Source organism: Balaenoptera ricei, chromosome 20 (assembly GCF_028023285.1).
Source record: "Balaenoptera ricei isolate mBalRic1 chromosome 20, mBalRic1.hap2, whole genome shotgun sequence".
In the NCBI taxonomy this organism is placed as follows: domain Eukaryota; kingdom Metazoa; phylum Chordata; class Mammalia; order Artiodactyla; family Balaenopteridae; genus Balaenoptera; species Balaenoptera ricei.
In genome coordinates this window covers 47,122,255-47,143,828 of record NC_082658.1, presented here as the reverse complement: position 1 = coordinate 47,143,828, position 21,574 = coordinate 47,122,255, and the positions used below count along the sequence as shown (strand labels likewise).

Sequence of the window (21,574 nt, the reverse complement as noted above, 5' to 3'; positions counted from 1 at the left end):
GGTAGAAAAGGGACTCAGAGGTTGCCTAGGCAGCCTCATCCCCTCCCAAGGGGATATGCGCACCCTCCGATCTCTCAGGGCCTCATTCAGAGCCGACCACGTTCCTGCCTCCAGGGAAGTTCCTCTCCTGAACAGAGGGGTCCCAAGACGTCAGCTAGGCTCTGCGGATGGCTACCGTCCACCTACACCGGACAGACAGTGCCTCTCTCCCGGGAGCGAGGCATCACCATGGCAGCGCAGCCAGTAAACACTCCCTGCCAGAGGTCACCGGCAGGGGGGGCGGGGGGGGGCAGCAAGGTGCAAGTGGGGCCCCCCCATAGGGCTGTCCACGGACTGTGACGTTCTCAGGGTCTCAGCTTCTCAGAGCAGCTGCTGGCTGGGCTGAGCCACCCCGTCATCTGAAGGTTCCCTGTCCTAGAGCTATTTTCCTGCCTGGCATCTCTGCTTCTGGACCATGGAAAGGCCAGCAGACTAAGAGAGGGTCGAAGAAATCCACCCTTGATGGGGACGGCGACACAAACAGGACTCCTGGGTGGCAGAGGGGATGAAAATGAATCGCTCTTACCAAACCTGCAGGAGACAAAAAAGACAGAAAGTAGGATTATGTCACCGCACTGGCCTGGTGTTCCCCAGAACATCAGCCCTTGGGCGGGGGCAGGCAAGGTTCTCAGATGAGGACTTTGAGCCCCTGGGGCATGGGGCCAGGCTGGCTGAGTGACCGGGGACCGTTTCCTCAATGAGAAGGGCTAGAGGTGGCTCCCCCGGCCCCCCACCGGTGGACAATGGAGCTACACCCTGCACTTTAATACATTAGCTTTTCTAAGCCTCGCCAGCCACCTGCATGGTAATTAGAGTTCACTCCATTTCACAGCTGAGGAAACAGGCTCACAGTCTCCCAAGGTCATGTGCCTGTAGGTGTGGGAGCCCTGCCCAGAGCCCTGGGAGGAGGGGTGCTCAGCCCAGGCAGGAGGGGGCCTCAGGCAGCCAGAGAGGAAGTGGCTGGGGCAGGAGGTGAGGAGGACAGTTGTAAGAGCAGAGAGGCAGCCCCCAAGCAGGGCCAGGCCAGGACGTGCCCTGAGCGATGTCTCCCGGGGGTGCCGCTGTCCCAGGGACGAAGAGAGCTGGGAACCCAGGCCACTCAGTCCACCCTCAGGGCTCGTCGAGGGCAGCAGGGCGGCCTGAGCACCCATGTCAGTGCCAGTTTTGGTGGCTTTGTGGGGACCTGACTCAGAATTTCAGGGCCCAAGGCCCAGCTCACCAACGGTGGGATCTGAGGAAGTGGTGTCATCTGCCCGAGGCTCTGTTCTCCACCCAGAGCTGGGGATGAGACCAGAGCCCTCCTAACACTCTTTTAAGGAAAAAAAATGAGGAAAGAGATGCACTGGGTTTTGCCCACTGAGATGCCCTCTGATGGACCCATGTCCATGTGCCCACATGGTCATTATCACTGTGCTTCCTGAGAGAAGAAGATCCAGAGGGGGAGGAAGGCTCAGCCCTTTTGGTGGGGGTGGGGGGAGGAGGGAGGATCCAGGCCCCAGCCGGACAGCCTGGTCGAGAGTGGCAGGTAGGTCACAGGTAGATTTCTCTCCTTGGGTGACATACACTCAAAACCATCAGAGATGTCCAGGGTCCATCCCATAAGGGACCCAAGATAGCCTGCACTGGGATGGGGGAACAAGCCCACGCAAGACCAAAAAAGACCATGTCAGGAGAGGGGCCAGGTCTCCAACCCTCAGAAGTACAAGAAGGTAAGAGGCACCCAAAGAAAACTCCCTCCTTCCATTCTGCCCTGCCCACAAGGGTATATTGACAAGGGCGATTTTTGTAATAGCAAAAGGACAAAGACCTAAATGTCCATCAAGAGGGGAGGAATTAGTTAAACTATACACTGGAAAGAGGTAAAAAAAAAAGTTAAAAAGATGAGGTAGTTTGAATAATTATAGACATATACAAAACTGACAACCTGGTTGGCTCCTGAAAGGAAAAGGAAAAATGGTAGGGGGTGACTTTATACTCTACAAAGCTCTACGCAAGCTACAAAGTTTTTGGATACTGGACTATGTGACTGTTACTACCTATAAAATAAACAGATTAAAATTTTTTGATAAATAAATAAGAGAGTAAGGTATTTCAAGATGTACTGACCTGAAGTTCTCAGAAATAAAGGTAAGTTGAAAAAAATAGGGTACAGAACAGAGTACATAGTATTTGATAATCATTAGTGGTTTCAGCATGATATTCTAATTCCCCCTTCTGCACACGTGGGAGGACGACATCTCTTGGTTCCATTGTTTGGGTAGGGCCGTAAATGGTGAGTGGAACTTTCAGGAAAGAGCATTTAATTACTCGGTTGTAACATCTAAAGTTCTTTTTTCCTCTGCCACAGTGGGATGTTCTAGACAATGTTCCAGCCTGGGGATCTGAAATGAGGCTGACCGTGATGGACAGGCAGCAAGACCAAGAAATAAATCTTTGTTATTTTAAGACCCAAAGATCTGGGGCTATTTGTTATTGCAGCATAACCCAATCTAACCTGGCTGACACATGGTATCATTTTGCGTGTGTGTGTGTGTATGTGTGTGTGTGTGTGTGTGTGTTCAAAAAGAAATCTAGTAGGATTCGGCCCAAACTGATAAGGTAGTCTGGGGAACGGACTGAGAGATGGGAGCATCTTTCACTTTTCATGTTGCATCTTCTATGTTTTTTATCCGTTTTAAACCAAGCCTGTGTTACCTTTACAATGAGAAAACCATAGTCAGAACTTTCAGTAGACGGCAAACTCAGCACCTGCCTGGCAGGAACTCTTACCTCATCGGGGAGACCTCGTCGATGCGGTTCCCCAGCTGAGACTCGTGGGACTTGCTCCGGGTGAGCGTGGGGAAGCTGGGCAGCAGCTGGAAGACCTTGCGGCTGGGCGGGGGCGGCGTCCTGGGCGGCTTCAGCTTGGTGTGCCGTCGGAGCTGGGGCGTGGTCGGCGGAGTGACGAAGCTGGGCAGCGCGCGGGGCGTCAGCCGGCCGCTGGTGTGCAGGGAGATACAGGGGTCCGCGAGGCCCTCGCCGGGGCCGGGGTTTGGGGAGTCCGAGGTGGGCAGAGCGGACACGGAGACGGAGCGTGGGCCCTGGGCACCGATGCCCACTCTGCCTAGCAGGGAGCTCCCTGGGGGCCAGGGCAGGCTGGCTGACGAGAGGGTGTCCGCGGGAGGCCCGGAGCCACTTTCCCGTCGGGCGTCCGACGAACTCCAGCCCGAGTCCTCTTTGTGCTCCCCGCCTGCGGGCCAAGAAGTCGAGTCACAGATGGTCGGGGCTGGAGGGATTCACAGGTGAGGTGGCCAGGGCCCAGGAGCACAGTTCCTTAGCGGAGGCTCCGACTGCCAGCCTTCACCTGTTTAAGGTCGCTGGTGCCCACACACTATCTTCCACACTATCCGGCTGACTGTGGGGGCGCCAGCGTAGATATCACTGTCCCCAGTTTACAGGGAGGAAAATGAGGACCAGAGAGGGAATGCGCAGGGCTCCTGCTGGCAGGTCTGTGGGGAGCGGGCGAGGAAACCCACCCCCAAAGTGGGTGACCTCAGAGAGGGAAGCGGTGACTGACCTCTAAGAGTTAGGGAAGGGAAGCTGGGCTGTGTGAAGGGATAACTCCCCTCCAAGAAAATTCAATCATCGGGAAAAGAGGCTGCACCGACCTTCCGACAGCAAATTGCCCTGGGAATTTGCTAGAAAAGAGATCCAGCTAGAAAGAGATCAACAGCCACTTCCTTTTGAGAGGAGCCTGTGAGTGACTTTTGGCCGTCCTCGTGGTGACTCCCTGCCTGAGGCCCCTGAGGCCTTGAGGCTCTAGGGGTTCCAACTCAATGACACGGCCTGTCCATTCATTCGAGTATATGCCGGGTGTCAAGGCATTAAAAAAAGACACATCCGTGGTGCCTGAGGAGTCCAGTAAGAGTGACGGACACTTAACACGGCGTGCTGTGTGCTGACGCAGAGACGCATGGGGACTGAGAGGGTACAGAGGAGGAGGACCCTAAATAGCTTGGGGGTCAGGGGGCTTCCCAGCGGAGGTGGCAACTGGGCTGGGCCAGCTAGGGAAGAAGTGGAGAAGGTGTACCAGGCAGAGGGAACAGTGCATGCAAAGGCAGGGAGCACACAGCACTTTCCGGCAACGACTCTGAGTGCCACATGACTTGAGAGGTCAGGACAAGCCAGGGAGAGGCAAGAGATGAAGTTGGAGGGTCAGCCCACCTGGGGCCAGCTCCGGAGGGGCCTTGGATGTCTTGCCAAGGGCTTGAGGTTTGACCTTACAGGAAATGGGGAGATAGTAAAGGGGTAGGGGCAGGAAGAAAGGACCCCCATCTACAGACACTCTGTTGTGGGGAAGAAGACACCTCCCTCCTCATATTTATCAATGACTGGAAAGTATACAAGGGCAGATTTTGACTCAAGGCAAAATGAACTTTCACCCTCTAATCCTTCTACTTTGCGAGTCATACCCTGTCTTCCTAAATCCGCCCAGCACAGTGAGGTTGCTGAGATTCAGAGAGGATGTGTACACTGCCCATGTCACACAGCTAAGTAAGCAGTGGGATGGGAACCAAGCTCTCGATCTCAACCACAGCACTGGGCCTCCTCCCCCAAGGCTACCAATGCTGAACAACCTATAACGGCACAGCCTTTGGAGGTAATGAGCTCTCTGTCATCAGAGGTGGTCAAGCCTAGCCCACAGAGCCATCTATTGGAGATGGTGGAGAGGGATTATCCTTTGCAATTCTTAGGGTTTGTCCATTCCATCCCCTCCTCAAATGCCCTTCCTCCTACCTCACTGCATGGTTGACTTTCTATTCATGGATCAACTTGGAGAATGAGTTAGTCTGTGTATTCCTTTATGCTTGCTCTTTTAGAACTGTGGCCAAGACCTACACTTTAATTTATAAACTGGCCTATAGGAGGCACTGAACACACTCTTGTTGAGGGGATGAAAGAATGAGTTCCATGGATCCATGGGCAAGTCTGCCACCAAAGGAAACAAGCCCTCAATTCTTCAAATTGTCTATTTAATCACCACTGCTTTGAGCCAGCTCATGGATGGCAAATGGCTCTTGTTGTGCATGCCAACACCAGTCAACTGGCAGTGGCTGCTTGAGAATGACTCTGGAGTCACTAAGTAGGAAGAGCTCAGGGATTGATTAGTGATGTCTGCCATGGATGAAGGAGGGAGAGTATCAGCAAGCATGATCTTCTCCTGTCCACCAGCCACTGGCATAAAGAAACATCCTTCATCACCTTTCTTAAGACCAGAGACATCCACATTTTCCATGACCCCACAGGCCTAATACTGAAAAGAGCATCTAATATGCACCAGGCTCTAGACTAAGTACTTATCCTTAACTCATTTAATCCTCAGAACAATTCTATGAGAGGAAGTGTTGTTGTTATGTCCATTTTACTCATAAGGAAAATGAGGCACAGCGAGGTTAAGTAACTGGCCAGGGTCCCGTGGGTTCTAAGCGGCTGAGCAGAGTGCTAGGCCCAGGCAGTCGAATTCCACAGTCTATCTTTACTGCAGCCAGACTGCTCTCACCTGGCCCTGCCGGGTGCCATGAAGACTCTGACCGCATGACCTGAGAGACAGGGTGATCACAGGTACCCACCCAGCCCCCAGCAGGTACACTCGAAGTGCAGCCACTGCTGGGCAGACCCATCTGCCTGCCTGTGTCCTGGACTGGGGGGTGGCAGGTCCCTCTTGGGGATGTAGGGGTATCACAAGCCAAGATGGAATGAGAAAGAAGCACCTGGAATAGACTCTCTGCCCAGGACCTCCTCGGGGACATAGTGGAAAAAGCACCCTCTGAGGAAGAAAACTGGGTGCAAAGCCCAGCTCTGCCACGTGTCAGGTGCGGGACCCCAGACAACTCATCCAGGGCCTCCAGTGCTCTAGCTACAAAAGGAGCTCACCACCACCTCTTAAAAGGATGTTGCCACATGTGTGTCAAGTGCCTGGCACATAAGAAGTGCTTCGTAAATCAGTGATCTTCCTATCTTGGCACCCAGGACGGACAGACAGCAGCCTTAACACACGGGGGTCACCACCACCCAATGGCTGGCTCCTCTACAACTGTTTACAAGGCAGGCATAGAGCGGGAGGGCTGACAAGATCCCCCAGATTCCCAGCTTGGGTGGCAAGCACTTTTTTTTCTTTTTTTTTTCTGACTGTTGTCTGAAGGTGACTGACAGCAATGGCTAAATTAATCCATCAGAAATATCTTTTCTCTTGACATAAAGAAAAAAGACAGTGAAATGTGCACAGGTGGCAAAGGCTGAGGCTCAAATCACAGTTCTGCCACCCACTGCTGTGTGTCCTTGGTGAAGCCCCTTACCCTCACTGGGCTCAGTCTCCTTCTCTGTAAAATGTGGGGACGAGACTGCTAACCATGTCCCCGTCCTGTTTATTCCATGGCACTTGCCAGAGGCCAGATGTGTTGAGGTTTTCTGAACTGAGTGAAGCTCTGGGCTCTGTGTTCAGAGGAAGACTTGGTACAATGGGGCCAGGGAAGAAATTAAGCACAGTCCTCTCTGGGGAAAAAAAATCAAGTAGAATATAAACCTCAGCGCCTTCCTTAAGCTTCAGGCAGCCAGAGATAAGACAAGTGGCTCAGCGCATTAAAAAATGGAGCAAATTCCATTCATTAGGCTCATTTTAAAGGCTTATCTGGGTAGTATTGGGAGCGTTAAGTAAGGGCATTTGAAGCTGTTTCCAGGGCAAGATTTAGAAAGCCTGCAAATAATTCCCAAGGAACATTATTCATAATGCCAGGATTATACACTTCGCCTGAGGCAGCCATGTCCACACTCACAGCTGAGACGAGGTACAGTTTCTCTCCTCAGGCTTGGTTCAGGCTGAGCCCACACCAGCGTGTGCCTTCTGAGCACACAGCCCAGCCGGCTGGCCGGCGGGGATGGAGAGAGGAGGGGGAGGGGAGGGAGAGGGCAGGGAGAGGGGAGGGAGGGGGCTGGACTGCAGGAAACTGCATTAGAGTCACAGAGCCCGACAGAGGTGCTCCACAGGGAGCAAATCACGCAGCCCTGCCCAGCAGACCAGCCCGGGCTTCCTAACGATGGCTAAAGCTTCATACTGGCCAGCCCAGTTGGGATCTGGGAGCCTTCTGTCTCAGGGAGAGCCCTCTGCCTCGGGTCAGGTCCATCACACGCTTTCTGAGCGTGGACCCTGGCCGTTCCAAGCTGGCCCAGAGACCCTGATCACACTGGCCCCACCCCGTCATCCATCCCAGCAAAAGCCCTGGCACCCAGGGAACCAGGCCAAGCCTGGGAGAGAAGTCCAGTGTCCAGGCCAAGGGAGAGGGAGAGGGAGACGATGGGGCTGGTCCTACCTACCCAGGCCTGTCACCTTCCGCAGGCAGGTGAGGGCGTACTGCAGGCGGCCACACTCCTCGGCACTGGCCCCGCAGCGCCGCAGCGTCTCCTTCACCTTAGCCTCGTTCATGTCCAGCAGGGCATCCAGCGTGAGCTCGCAGAGGATCTCCTGAGGAAGCACAGGACAGGCGGAGAGCCGGTGAGCGGTCATCCTCCTCCCAGCCGGGGCCAGCCTCCCGCTGAGTGGCAGGGGCCAGCTGCTGGCGGGCTGGCCTCTGACCCGGAGCCACCACTTGTCTGAGGACACCAGCAGTCAACCCTGGCCCCCGCCCCCAGCGCTCTGAGACAGCAGCTGAAGCAGAGATGCCAAAACTTGGGGTTGGGGGGAAAGGAAGAAAAATACCAGAAAAGTTCTGATGAGAGCGCGTTCCCTTCTCGTCTCTTTTTATTTATTCTTCTACACAGGAGAATGATGAATCACCACGACTTTTTAGAATGACAAGTACTTCAGATAAAGATAGCCCTTTACAATTTTGCTGTCTCTGAATCAGACAAAATAGGTTTCAAATAAAACTGGCTTATGGAGAGAAGGATTACAAAGAATTAACCCTCGCCAAGCACTGTGTAGGTCCTTACTACCCGGCTTTATCTGATTCTCAGTCGGACCCTTCCAAGGTTTCAAGGTAGCGGATATTAAGTGAGATGCCCGAAGCATGGAAAGGACTGGTGCAGACTCTGAGGATGGAGGGGCCACACAGAAGGAACGAGGTGGCCTCGAGGAGACAGAGTGGCCCCTGGCTGACCAGCAAGAAGGGAACCTCAGGCCTGAGGCCACAAGGAAGTGGATTCTGTCAAAGACCTGAACGCACTTGGATGTGACTTCTTCCCAAAGCTTCCAGGTAAGAGGCCAGCCTGGCTGACACGCCGACTTTGGCCGGGCAGGATGCTAAGCAGGGAAGCTGGCCGAGCCCGTGGGGACCTCTCCATCCAGTCTTCCTCCTGCAGGACTGTGAGCTAACATATGACGGATGGTTTAAGCAGCTAAGTTCATGGTAATTTGTTACACGGCAAAGAAAATGAATACAGAGAGCGAATATCTGAGTCAAGGCCTAACTCCAAAGCGTATGTTCTTTCCACGCATCAAGGACTGGGGAAACCCCTCCGGCTCTGATTACTTTGAGCCACATGTGATACGGAGCCTGGAGCTCAGAACAATTGGACACGTCCCTGGCCTCAGGTGGCTTGTGGAGTGACTGACATGAAAATAAGTTATTGCAATGCAATAAGATATGGCCCAGCAGAGGGAAAGCTCAAAGAGCTACGGGGCCAGTGGTGAGCTTGTGGGGGGGGGGGGCGGGGGGGGGGCGGGTGTTGTCCCCTTTCTGGAGTGTCCAGATTTTCTATAACAGGGAAGGCCAAACATCCCACATCAAATGATTCATATAAGCTTGCAGTTTTTGATCTAAGCTGATTTTCATTGATTTTATTAGCAAGCTGTGCCTAATTTTACGAGAGCAATGTTATGGTCAGTCAGTCCATGGTGCTATAAATCTTAAACTCAAGTGTCAAAACTGAACCTGATGAAGATCCTGGCTATGAGTCATTAGGGCAATGGTTTGGGGGCTTTGTGATGCCTGGGGGGTGGGGCCACATCTGAGGCCTGGCATGTGGCCCCTGGTGTCTGGCCGTGTCCCCTCTCCCCACCTTTGTGTCTTGTATGTATATTCTTCAATCTCCAGGGTTGTGGGAAAGAATCTCATGGCTGTTTAGAATGACTCACACCAAAAATTAGAAATAAACAGATACCCCAAAGCACCAAGAAGCTCATCATTGGTTTGGACAAACCCCTGGTTGTCAGAAATCCTTCCAGATGATAAAATGAGAACGGGAAACCGTTGATAAGAACAGCACAGAGAGCAGGCTGATTAGATAATGGTCCCAGGGCAGAAGCTTTTGTTCAATCAATGTGTCTTCCTCTATTGTCTTCAATAACACTCTTCACTGAAATGCAACTTTGACATCTTTTGCCCTCATTTCACTATGAAAAGCTATTTGGCAATATTGTCAGGGGAGAGCAAATGGAAGTGATGTTGACCTTCACAAAACAACCCTCCACGTTTCCCGGGGTGCCCTCAGTTCACACATGTGCCTTTCCCCAAGGCTGTGATGACTCAGCAGTTCTCCCGAAAGTGGAGATTCCAGTATCTGCTTGATTTGGGGGTGTTGGTGGATTGATGACCACAAAGACAAACCTAGGAACCCAATCCCCAATCTAACTACAATGCAAATTCAGATTTTTTTTCTTTTATATTCCTTTCCTCTCTGCCCACACCAAGTTTCAGTTTCTCAAGCATAACAACTACATTTATTATTACAAACTATTTGCTAGTGCTTTACAATATGTTCAGGGCTTTGTATACTGTCTCCACTCAAAACAATTCAGCAAGGAGATGCTGTTAAGCCCATTTTATTGAGGCTCAGTGACCTCACACAGTGCAACTTCATAAGTGGCGAGGCCACAACTGAAACCCCGGTGTGCCAGGTCCCAAAGCTCCTTCAACTGTTTCCCACTGTCACTCGTGAACTTGGGAGAAGCCTTGGGATGCAGCAGCTATCTTGGGGAAAATGATTTTTTTCATAGTAAATTAAAGGAATTAATTTCTACCTGCTTTCTGGAAAATATATATATATACATATACATATACTGTAAAATGGAAGTCCTTTGTCTCTAGCAAGCAAAGAGAAAGAATATGTTCAAATCCATTCCCTTTAAAAAAAAAAGGGAAAAAAAGGTATTTCCTTACAGCTTCGAATGAGCTGGCAAGTTTCTCTCACTCCCCTGAGACCTCAGGCATCAGTCCACCCCATGGGAATAAGGCAGCAGGGACTGCTTTCCCCTCCCTCCTGTGAACTCCACCAGACCTCACACGTGGATGCGATTCTCCCCCTCCCAGTCACAGGCACAGCCAAGTCGGACTTAGGAAGTTATTTCAGACCAGAGTAATCCAGGTACAATTGTTCTGGATAATCTCTAAACCTAAAGCAAGTTAGGGGGACTTCCCTGGTGGTCCAGAGGTAAAGAATCCACCTTCCAATGCAGGGTACGCGGGTTCGAACCCTGGTCGGGGAACTAAGATCCCACATGCCTTGGGGCAACTAAGCCCCTGCGCCACAACTACTGAGCCCGAGCGCCTCAACGAGAGAGCCCAGGTGCCACAAACTACAGAGCCCATGCGCCCTGGAGCCCATGGGCCACAACTAGAGAAGAGAAAACCTGCATGCCACAACTAGAGAGAAGCCCACGCACCCCCCAACGAGCACTGCAATAAAGATCCCACATGCCGCAAAGAAGATCCGACGCAGCCAAATAAATAAGTATTTTTTTTAAAAAAGAAAGCAAATGAGGGAATGAGCCTCACCGCCTGCTGACGTTGAACTCACGGGCCTGTCGACAACCCAGCAGGCGAAGCCGCCTTGAAATGCTCTCAGGTCTGAGAGGCCCCAAGGCTGTGGGAGGGCCTCCACCTGCCTGGAGTCGCACGAAGATGTCAAGTTGTCTCAAAGCCAGGTGTCCAGACCCTGGAATTCTGGAGACGGGCCCAAGGCTGAGCGTCCACACTGCTTCAGGGAGAATTATTGCCCACCCCACCCCAGCTTCTGTCTAAAGAAGAAAATGTGAACTGGAAACCAGGAAGGGGAGACATGATTGCCCAGCCTGCTACGGGAGGTGCTCTGGGTCCACCCAGCCTCGGGTCAGCATGTGAGCGTGGGGGCGGGCAGCGGGGCCACAGGCCAGGGCACACTGGCTCCCCGCCTCTGCCCGTTCCCTCGAGCCACGACTTACGTCTCCGGCAGGTGACGTTATGTTATTCTTTCTGATACTAATTAGAGGGCAGGACCAGTGGAGCATGGAGATGACTCCCAAGCTGTGATCACGAGACTGCTGCTTCTGTTCTCTGCAGCAGAAGGTGGGGACGGGCTGGGCCAAACACGCTGCGCCCTTCCCCACCCACCCCAGCTGCTGACGGCAACTGGTGTCACAGGCCAGGCTGGGTATCAAATGGTGTCCCAGGACTTACCAGCAGCCACGGGGCTGCCTGGAGTCTATACTTAGCAACCTGTGCTGGCTGACACTGAAGGCCGTCCCCCTAGCCGTGGCCGGTCAGGCGGGCCGTGGAAATGCCACGGGCTTCACAGCCTGTGTGTGGACCGCGTGCCGCAAGAAGCTGTGGCAGCTCAGGACGGAACTCGGGTGAAGGCCCGGGCTGAAGGAAGACAGAGACGCAAGCCCACACTTGGTGTCTCCGTCTAGCATTCTGTCTAGTCCTAGAGCACAGCACGGATCAGTCACGGCAGTAACTGTCTCAATCAGTGCGGCCAGCACGCAAGGTCCATCGGCCGAACCTGGATTTCTGGTGCATGAGCACAGGTGTCCGCCAGCTTCCCTGGCTGGGGCTTAATTCAAGGACCAGGATCCTTCCCCACAGATGCTTGCCTGGGAACTGGCCCCACCAGAGAGGCCAGAGGTGGACCCCCAGAACCGTGTGGATGGTGACGTGGCACCCTGCACACCCCTCTGTGGCCAGGGCTCAGTGGGAGGGCTAGGACAGAAGAGGCAGAATAGCTAGGGGTTCCTATGGCAGCCCAGGCCGGGAGCCCCCATGCCTCCAGTTGGCAAAGGAGAACCTGACGGAGGTTCCTTCCCGCCTTCTCTGTCTAAAGAAGAAAATGTGAACTGGAAACCAGGAAGGGGAGACATGGTTGCCCAGCCTGCTACGGGAGGTGCTCTGGGTCCACCCAGCCTCGGGTCAGCATGTGAGCGTGGGGGCGGGCAGCGGGGCCACAGGCCAGGGCACACTGGCTCCCCGCCTCTGCCCGTTCCCTCGAGCCACGACTTACGTCTCCGGCAGGTGACGTTATGTTATTCTTTCCGATACTAATTAGAGGGCAGGACCAGTGGAGCACCACCGCTGGCGCTGAGGGAGAGGGAGGGCTGAGACTTGGATAATAATAGTTGGATATTCTGGGAGGCACAGGAGGGGCTATGGCAGTAGGCGCCTGGGTCAGGCGCCTCCTGGGGTTTCCATGGAGATCAGCGGACAGCTTGGGGATACTGGCTTTGTCGGTGGATCAGTTCTGGACCTAGTCACTATCCCAGCCCTAGAAAATGAGAAAAAGCCCCTCCTGGGAGAAGTCAGCCCCTTCCGGGAGGGCTTCTCTCTACCACCTCCCAGCTAGCTGACCAGTACAGCAAAAGAAGGATCAGATTTGGTCCTTGGAACCCTCTTGACCTTGGGCCAGTTCCTGCCCCTTCTCTGGGCTTCAGTTTCATCATTTATAAAATGAGTGGGTTTGGCTAGATCAGATCAGTGGCTCTTGACCCTGGTGGCACCCTGGAATTACCTGGGAGGTTTTAAAAAATGATCCTGATGCCCAGGCCCTGCCTCTGACCAATCAAATCAAAATATCTGGGGGTGAGGACCATGCAGGCAAAAAGGCTGCAGGGCATTAAGTCTGGCTAAAGTAGCCCAGGGCAGAAAGGGTCTGAGAAGGCAGACCTGTCCTCTCATGAGGCCCACAGTCCTTCAACCCAACCCTAGCCTAGCTCAAGCTCATAGATGTCCCAGGAGGTATGCTCTCCTGTACACTGGTGCCTCCCTCCCTCCTAGGCAGGGTAGGGGCCCACAGAGCGGGGAGCCTGGTGGACCCTTCAGGGAGTGGCTGTCTCTGGCCTACGCATTAGTATGTCTGGGCTTAAAAGCCTCAGAAAGTGGTGTGGAGGTGGAGGGATGCAGGAGAAGGGGATCAAGAAAGGGTGAGTGATGAGCATTTATTACTCATCTCCTGGGTGCCAGGCACTCTGTCAGATGAACTATAGAGGTCAGCACATGCAGTCCTCATAACAGCCTGAGATGGATGGTAAGGCTCAGAGAGAGTGGGTAACTTGCTCAAGGCCACACAGCCTGATTGATGAGGCTGAGGCACGGCCACCTCTGCCTCTTCACAGCCAGCTGGCTCTGCCTGCACTGGTGCCCACTTCTTTGCTCTATAAAGTGAGATCTTTTTCCCAGGCCAGAGTCTACCTGGCATCATAGGTCATATCTGGCTTTCCAGACTCCACGCTGTGCCCTATTCCTATGCCCAGCTGGGATGCGCTCCAGCTGCGGGGTTAAAAGCAGCTGCAGGAGGCCTCCCAGTGGGTCTTTACATTCCTTTTCAATCCCCTCAGCGGGCCTGCCAGGCCCCCTCAGCCCCCCTCCTGCCCTCTGGAGGAGGCGGGTGCTCTCCAACTCTGCCTGGGACCAGGTCTCCAGCTTCTGGCGGCATCTGCTCTCACCACAGCCGCCACCATCACCCCAGGCGGCTGGGCCCACCCTCCGGGAAAGCCTGTCTTGTGACCGCCTCCCAGGTCCCATTCTTCCTCCCGAGGTACCTAGTGCAGGAATTGGCACACTTTTTCTGAACAGGCCAGAGAGGGAGTATTTTCAGCTTTGCAGGCCATATGGTCTCTGTCACAACTACTCAGTTCTGCCATCAGGGCACCAAAACAGCCATAGACAATATGGAAACAAATGGTTGTGGCTATGTGCCAATAAAACCGTAAGTATGCACGCAGAACCTTGAATTTCATGTAATTTTCACATGTCACAAAATAGCCTTGTTTTGCTTTGTTTTGTTTTTCCTACCAGTTGAAAATGTGAAAACCATTTTTTAGTTCGAAAGGCTGTGTAAAAACCAGTGGTGGGCTGGATTTGGCCCACAGGCTGTAATTTAGCAACCCCTGACCTCGTGGGTCATTCAGCCACTCAACAAACACACATTAACTATGTTGGGCTCCATTCCCTGGTGGCCCTGGGTCTCACTGCTCCTTCCTTCCTGCCTCCCCCCGTGCTGACGTGTCTTCTCCCATCCAATCCCAGCACACAATCAGCAGAAGGGGAACACAGTGGAAAGGCAAGGCAGGCCCACGTCTGCCGTCTAGGCAGCCTACATTTTGTCACCTTTCTCTGTGTCATCAACACACATTTCCAAAACTGCTCCTCCTGGATGCTGTTTGAAAATGGCCAGATGACCAGGATTAGAGAAACATACACACACCAGACACACACACACACCCCCTAGGTGTGGGGCTGTGTGCTTCCCCCAATACACATTACTCCCAAAATGGACAGAGGAGATGGGTGGGCTTCTGTAGCAGGGGGTTCTCTACCCCCAGGATGCTTGCTCACTGTGGGAAAGAACCCACTAGACTCTCCACTAGACTCCACAGTAAAACTCAAACCAAAAATGGAATACTCTAAAACAAACAAACAAGAGAACATTCAAACGTAAGACTGGGGTCCGGGTAGGAAGGGGGAGGGTTTGATGGCAGCCAAAGAGCTACACTAGCCCTTGGGTGACACTTGGCTTCTAGGGAACAGGCAGGTGGGGAGTCCCTCCCCGTACGAGCAGGGCAGTGCGGAGGGGCCAGAGCGGGGGAAGCTGGAGGGGTCAGGGGCCTCTCACCACCTCAGCCCCGCTCCAGGGCAGCAGCTTCCCCACACCTGCAGGCCCTCGTGGCGTCCCTTGTTGATACAGCAGATGCACGAGCAGGGTGGCAGTGGGCCGGCAGCTGGGTGAAGAGGAGGGCCTCCGGAGGGCGGTGGTGAGCGTGCAATGGGCCATCCCAACGGGGACACTTTTGAGACGGGAAGCGGGAGCGCTGTGAGGAACTGCCCAGGACGACAGCCCTGGCGAACTGGGATGCCCAGTGATCCTCTGCAGAGGCTGCAGGGAGCAGGGCACCTCCCCAGCTCTCCTGGGGGCAAAGGCACCGACAGAAATAAACAGGGGCTCTCAGGTGTGACCATGTCTGCGGCCAGCTTTGTTGCTGTCTCCCGCTCCCAGTTCTCCCCTGGACAAACATACCAGTCAAGTGAGGATTCCCAGAAAGTCTACTCTGTCTCCTCCGCGTCCGCAGCATGAGAGCTCTGAGTGCAGCCAGTCAGGGCGCCCTGCCCGGCCCCACGGCAGAGCACCCAGACTGGCAAACGGGCCTCAGGGCACAGAGACTTCGCTCAGGGCCCTGGCACATGCCTGGTCCCAGTGGTGGTCTGGTGGGCCCTCCTGCAGGGCCAGGAGACAAATCACAGACCCCCTCCACCAGAGGGGCACGTCCCAGTGTTCAGCACACTGTCTGTCCTTTGGGGCTGTTTATCAGTCTGTCTGTCCAGGGCGGGGAGGGGGGATGAACCAGGCTGCGGGACATGAGCCCAGAGCTGGACACCTGAGAGGCAGGCTACTTGGCTGAGGACAGGGGCCCATTGTTTCAGAGCTGTCCCACAATGGCCAAGCGGGAGACTGAGATCTCTCGGGAGACCCTGGAGGGAGGCAGCCCCTCTCTGTAGTTTTCCAGAAACCCTGTAAACAACTCCTGCCCCAGAGCAGCAACAGAGCCAGGACTCAAGCCAAGGAGGCCATCGCCAGAGCCACCAGGGGCTGAGGGTATGAAGGGGCCAATGGGTATTCATGAGGCTGGTGAAGAAAGAAGGAGAAAAACCCTTTCTCTGCCAAGGTCAATGGCAGAATTCAAAGGACCCTTAGAGACATTCTAGTCCAACACTCATTTTACAAAGGAGGAAACCGAGGCCCAGAGAGGGGAGGGGACCTGCCTGTGTCACCCAGAACAGCAGCACCAGGACCAAGGCCCTGGTGACCTTGACCAACACCGGGGACCAACACCAGGATGTACCGACCCCTGGGAGAGTCACCATTTTCCACGGTGGGCATTCCTTACCCAGATGTAAAGGTGTCATTCCTTTACAGGTTTTCTGAGCTGCTCTAAGAGGTGAGCCAAAGGGAAGACTTCCCTGAGATCTGCCCTGAAGATCTTTTCCAAAGGTGCTGGCCTAAGGGACACCATGCCAGGTGCTCACCTCATGGGTCCAGAGCCCTCTGGAATCTGGAAGCAGTGGGGTCCTGGGCTCATGGCCTCACCTGGAGCCTGGCAAGTCCCTAATGTCTTGGTGACTCAAAAGATGGTGGGTGGGCAGAAATCCTCGGCTCCATGTTCTTGCCCACCCCGACCCATGCCCACTTCAGTGACACATCTTTCTTATTTTTGTAAAGAAGAAGCAAATCGCACATCACCAGCTACACCCAAACACCCAGGTTCTGAGCTGAGCACTAAGACCCACCCAGGGCTGTGGCACATTGATTCTCACTCAGCTTCTTGACATGCTTCCTCTTTTCACAACCAATCTAATCATAAATTAACAACTCCTGGTACTACGGCCATTTGTGAAGTGGCCTGGGCACAACTGCTTAGTTGCTAAGGGAACTGAGGTTCAGAGAGATTAGGTTACTCACCTAAGACACAGCAAGTGAGCGATGGAGGCTAGATTGGACCCTGGTCCATGTACCTCCAAAGCTAGCACTCATAGCCTCTATAGGGCTTGGCCCCCCTTATCTGGTTGACCAGAAGCACTGAGACAGGGCTGGGCCTGCCCATACAACGCTGGTTTCTTAAGCTCCTGGCAGAAGAAGTAGGCTCAAAACAAGTGTGTGCCCTGTTCAGACCAAAAGCACAAACGGGCCCAAAACCATTCACTAGAAGGGGGAGACCTATTTCAGTAAGATTCCGACGGGTCCCCACCAGCCACCTAACTGCAAAAAAGAAAGGGAATGAAATAATGAAGTGGAAGGCATGTGCTACCCCAATATGCTGATTTCTCCAGATGTGTTCTATAGACAGCAAAGCAAGGACCCGGAGCCCAGCCAAACACACTCCTTCCAGGCTCTCATGCAAAGGCCACCTGATTCCAGCCCCCAGTGCCTACCTCGCAACCCTCCAGCCCGCGCTGGTCCAGGCTTTGTGCTTCGCGCAGCACCACGGGTGGTGGGGTCCCTGTGCTCCTTGTAGCCTTGGCCATCACCCAGCTCCACAGGCAATGCATGACGAGGGGCCCGAGCCCAGGGTCCCTAGCTGTCCCGGTCCCTGGTGCAGTGTCCCAGGGAAGGAGGTAGGGAGAGGAGTTTCTGTTTTCATGACTGTAGTGAACAGTCACTGCGGCCAAAAATAGTCCGTGCCGGGGAGCTGGGAAGTCAGCACATACCTCCCGGAGCAGGTGCTGGGTGTAAGACACGGAGGCTCCAGCGGGCCTCGCTGCAGGGGGCCGGGTGTGGGGCAGGGGGCCAGGCACCCAGGGTATCTGGGAGACCAGGCTGCAGACAGAGAGGTGTTCCCTGCCTCACTGCCCCCCTCCAAAGCGTCTGACCTGAGTCAACGAGGAGCGCGATCATCTCCCTCCTCCCGGTGAATCATCTGGGGAAACCCCACTCCCGCATGAACTCCAACTGCTTCCAACGCCCCTGCTGCTCTCACAGATTTGGGGCTGGGTGGTTTAGACACCCAAAGGAAGAGCCGTACAAACTACCAGCTATCAAAACACATAGAAGGGACTTCACTGGCTGCACAGTGGTTGGGACTCTGCCTACCAATGCAGGGGACAGGGGTTCGGGCCCTGGTCCGGGAAGATCCCACATGCCGCGGAGCAACTAAGCCCGTGCGCCACAACTACTGAGCCCGCGAGCCACAACTACTGAAGCCCGCGAGCCACAACTACTGAGCCCGCGTGCCTAGAGCCCGTGCTCCACAACAAGAGAAGCCACCACAATGAGAAGCTCACACACCACAACAAAGAGTAGTCCCCGCTCACCGCAACTAGAGAAAGCCCATGCGCAGCAACGAAGATCCAATGCAGCCAAAAATAAAATAAATAAATTTAAAAATATATACTTAAAAAACAAAAACTCATAGAACTGTACACCAAAAACAGTGAACTTGACTATGTGTAGTTGGAAAAAAGAAATGTACAAAGTTATATGGCTTGCTAGCAGTGACTGGTGGGGTTGTGGGGGGGGGTTATTTTCTTTTTTGAGCTTTTCTACATTTTCAAATTTTCCTACAATGAACACTTGTAATTAGCTTTAGAAAATGTTACTTTCGATGAAATTTTTAAAAAGATGCTCAGGCATCACAGAGGGAACATACAACATGGTCCCGTCCACGCGAATTTAAAGTGTGTGTGTTGTGACCCCAACTTTGGAGCCAGACTTCCTGGGTATGAATCCTGGCTCCCCCACTTACCATCTAGGTGACCTCGGGTAAGTGACACTGTCAGTTTCTCTATCTCTATCCTATACTGGGGATAAAAGCATTGCCTCCTGCTACAGACTAAACACTTGTGTTCTCCCCAAAATTAGTACGTTGAAACCTAATCCTAATGTGATGATATTAGTGGGGCCTTTGGGATGTCATGAGTGTGGAGCCCTTAGGATGGGATTAGTGCCCTGATTATAAAAGAGACACCAGAGAGCTGCCTGGTCCCTTCCGCCATGTGAAGAGACAGCAGAAAGACGGTCATCTATGAACCAGGAAGTGGATCTTCACCAGACACTGAATCTGCTGGCACCTTGATCTTGGACTTCTTTCTCAGTTGCCAGAACGGTGAGAAATAAATATCTGTTGTTTTTAAGCTACTTAGCCCATTCTACGGTATTTCTGTTACAGCAGCCAGAACGGAATGGAGTAAGACATCTCCCCAGAAGGTTATCGGGAGGACTGAACGAGATGCTCCACGTAAAGCTCACAGCTCAGTCCCAGGCACATTGGGAACACTCACTAAAGAATCACAGCATAAATTCACGAATAAATGACATTTAAAAAAGAAGAAAAAGAAAAGAAAAATCAACCAGCAAAGGCCAACTGGAAGGAAATGCACCACAATGTCTCCATCATTTCCTCTTAGTAGTAAGATTATGAGGTAAACCATCAATTAATAGTAGTATTGTTTTCTTTAATTTCTACACTTTTCACATTTTGAAAAGGAACATACATATAAATTACTGGATATTAAGAAAAAACAAAAAACAAAAAAACACCCTGAAAAGCCAAGAAGCAATCATTACCTCTGTGCAGGATTACAGATGACCTATTTTCTTTGCTTTTCTATACTTTCTAAAATAAATATTTATTACTATCATAGTGAAGAAAATGAGAAGTGTTATTAAAAACAAAAACTGAAGAATAGACTCACCTATTATATCCTAGAAACACGATCTCTGCAGAACCCCTGCCAGGGTCTGGGCCTTTGACGAACCACCTCTGAGCCTGAGGCCCTTTGCCTCCTACACAGACAGAGGAGTTCTGCTCACTGTTGGGAAAGGCGGGCACAATGGTCACCGCAAGGTCCCCCCCCAGGGGAAAGCAAGGTGACCCATCCCCATGGAGAGCCCCTGGTGAGGGTGGGGGATGGGGAGCTACAGTAGCAACAGTTATTGTTATCTAAGGGAGTGAGAGTGTGTGTCTGTGCGTCCTTCTTCTGTCAGCGGGGCTCTCTTTCCTCCAAGACCCAATTCCCAAGTGTAGGTGGCCCTGACCCTTCAGGCTCGCCACCTTTCTGCCAAAGGGCTGAACCTATGACCTAGTTTGGGCCAACTGGAGTTCTCTGTCTTGTTAGCTCTGTGATTGGTTCTGATATGAGCACATGACCAAAGACAAGCCAATCAGAGCCTTCTCTGGGATTTTTCAGCTACAGTTCTAGGGTAAGAAGCTCTCAATAGGAAACACCACTACTATGCTGAAAGAAAGTGAAGCTTAGCTGCTTGTGCCCTTCATAACTGCCATGTGGAGTGGGCCTGTCCGAGAAGTGAGCTCTAATAGCATCATCTGAGCCCCTGCATCCAGACTTCCCTGGACTTTTATTACCTAAGCTGATAAAAGCCTGTTTTCTTTAAGCCGGTTTATATTGGAACTTGCTACAGAAGAGTTCTAACTAGAAGTAGGAGAACATAATAGCTTTTACTTAGTAAGTGCTTACTAAGTGCCCTGGTACCATGTCATCCTCTACCTATTTATCCACCCATCCATCCATCCATCCAATCAATAGACAGCTACTGAATAGCAAGGGTGGGCCAGGCACCTTACTCAGCACAGGGGATACAGCAGTGAACAAAAAATATAGTCTCTTTCCTTAGGGAGCTTATATCCTATTAGGAAACAATAAAAAACAAATTCAAAAGTAACTAAAATACGTAATTGAGATTTGTGAATAAGTGCTAAAAGGAAACAGCATACTGAGACAAAGTGGCGGGTATGACTGGGGGGCGGCATCTAATTTTAGACAGGATGGCTTCTCTGAAAAGCTGACTCTTAAGCTCCTGTCAGAGGACGAGAAGGTGCTAGCCATGAGAGTATAGAAATTTCCAGGCAGAGGAAACAGAACACACAAAGGCCCTGGGCTATGACAGGAAACAACCTGACCTGTCCTAACATGAGGGGAAGAGTGAGGAGGGGCAGGAGGCAACACAGAAGGAGGCAGATACCGAATGCTCCAGAGCCTTGAAGGTAATGGTGAGGAGTCTGGATTGTATGTTGAGCGCAACAAGACACCAGTGAAGGACTGTACTCAGGAAAGTGAGGTGGTTGGACTGGGGTTTTAAGAAGAATCACTCTTGGCTCATGAACAATGAAATGGAGGGAAGGGCAAGAGTGATACAAAGAGTGATGTAGGTGCTACTGCACAAGTCCATGCAGTAGCTAGGACTAGGGAGGTGGCAGTGGTGAAAAAGAAACATAGATGGATTGGGGATATATATTTGGAAATAGAGCTGGTGGGATTTGCTAGTCAACTGAATGTCGAGGTGGAGGAAGCAGAAGGAATCAGAAATGACTCCTCAGTTTCTAGCTAGAGCAGCTGACAGATGAGTTAACAGGCTCAGAGAGGTAAGGGACTTATCCAAGGTCACACCACTGGCAAGTGGCAGAGTTAAGCTTATGTCTGCCTCCCAACAGCAGGGTCTGGGCTGTCTAATTCCAGAGGTCACGCTCTTAAGCGATCTTTCTTTCTAATCTTGCTGCCTGCCCAAAGGCATATAGCTGGAAGCAAGGACCACTGAAATTTATATGCTGATTTTTTTAAAAAAAAGAAGAGTAATGAGAGAAGAGACTTTTTGCTTTAAGATAATTAAAACAGTGTGGTGTTGACACAAGGATTTCCCAATATCTAGCTGGGCAGATCTGTTCTAGAGCAATTTTGCGTTTGAGGCAGTCCCTGGAGAAGGTGGACAGCTGACAACCCAGGAGCTAGTGGCCCCAGAGGAGGCTACAGGCACACAGTCATGCTCAAGTCCAGCCCGTTGCCAGTGGAAACCAGAGGCAGCTCAG

The 21,574-nt window shown here is 52.5% G+C and overlaps 1 protein-coding gene across 2 annotated transcripts in view; it reads right to left on the bottom strand.

Moving 5' to 3' along the window:
- The window catches only part of KSR1 (kinase suppressor of ras 1), a 144,937-nt gene that overhangs the window by 31,219 nt on the left and 92,144 nt on the right, over positions 1–21,574 (bottom strand). For both annotated transcript variants that reach the window (XM_059908958.1, XM_059908959.1), the window contains exons 3-5: positions 7,390–7,537; positions 2,809–3,268; positions 566–570 (exon numbers count right to left, since the gene is read on the bottom strand). In XM_059908958.1, coding sequence (XP_059764941.1) covers positions 566–570; positions 2,809–3,268; positions 7,390–7,537 — 613 coding nt within the window. The remainder of the gene's footprint in view (positions 1–565; positions 571–2,808; positions 3,269–7,389; positions 7,538–21,574) is intronic.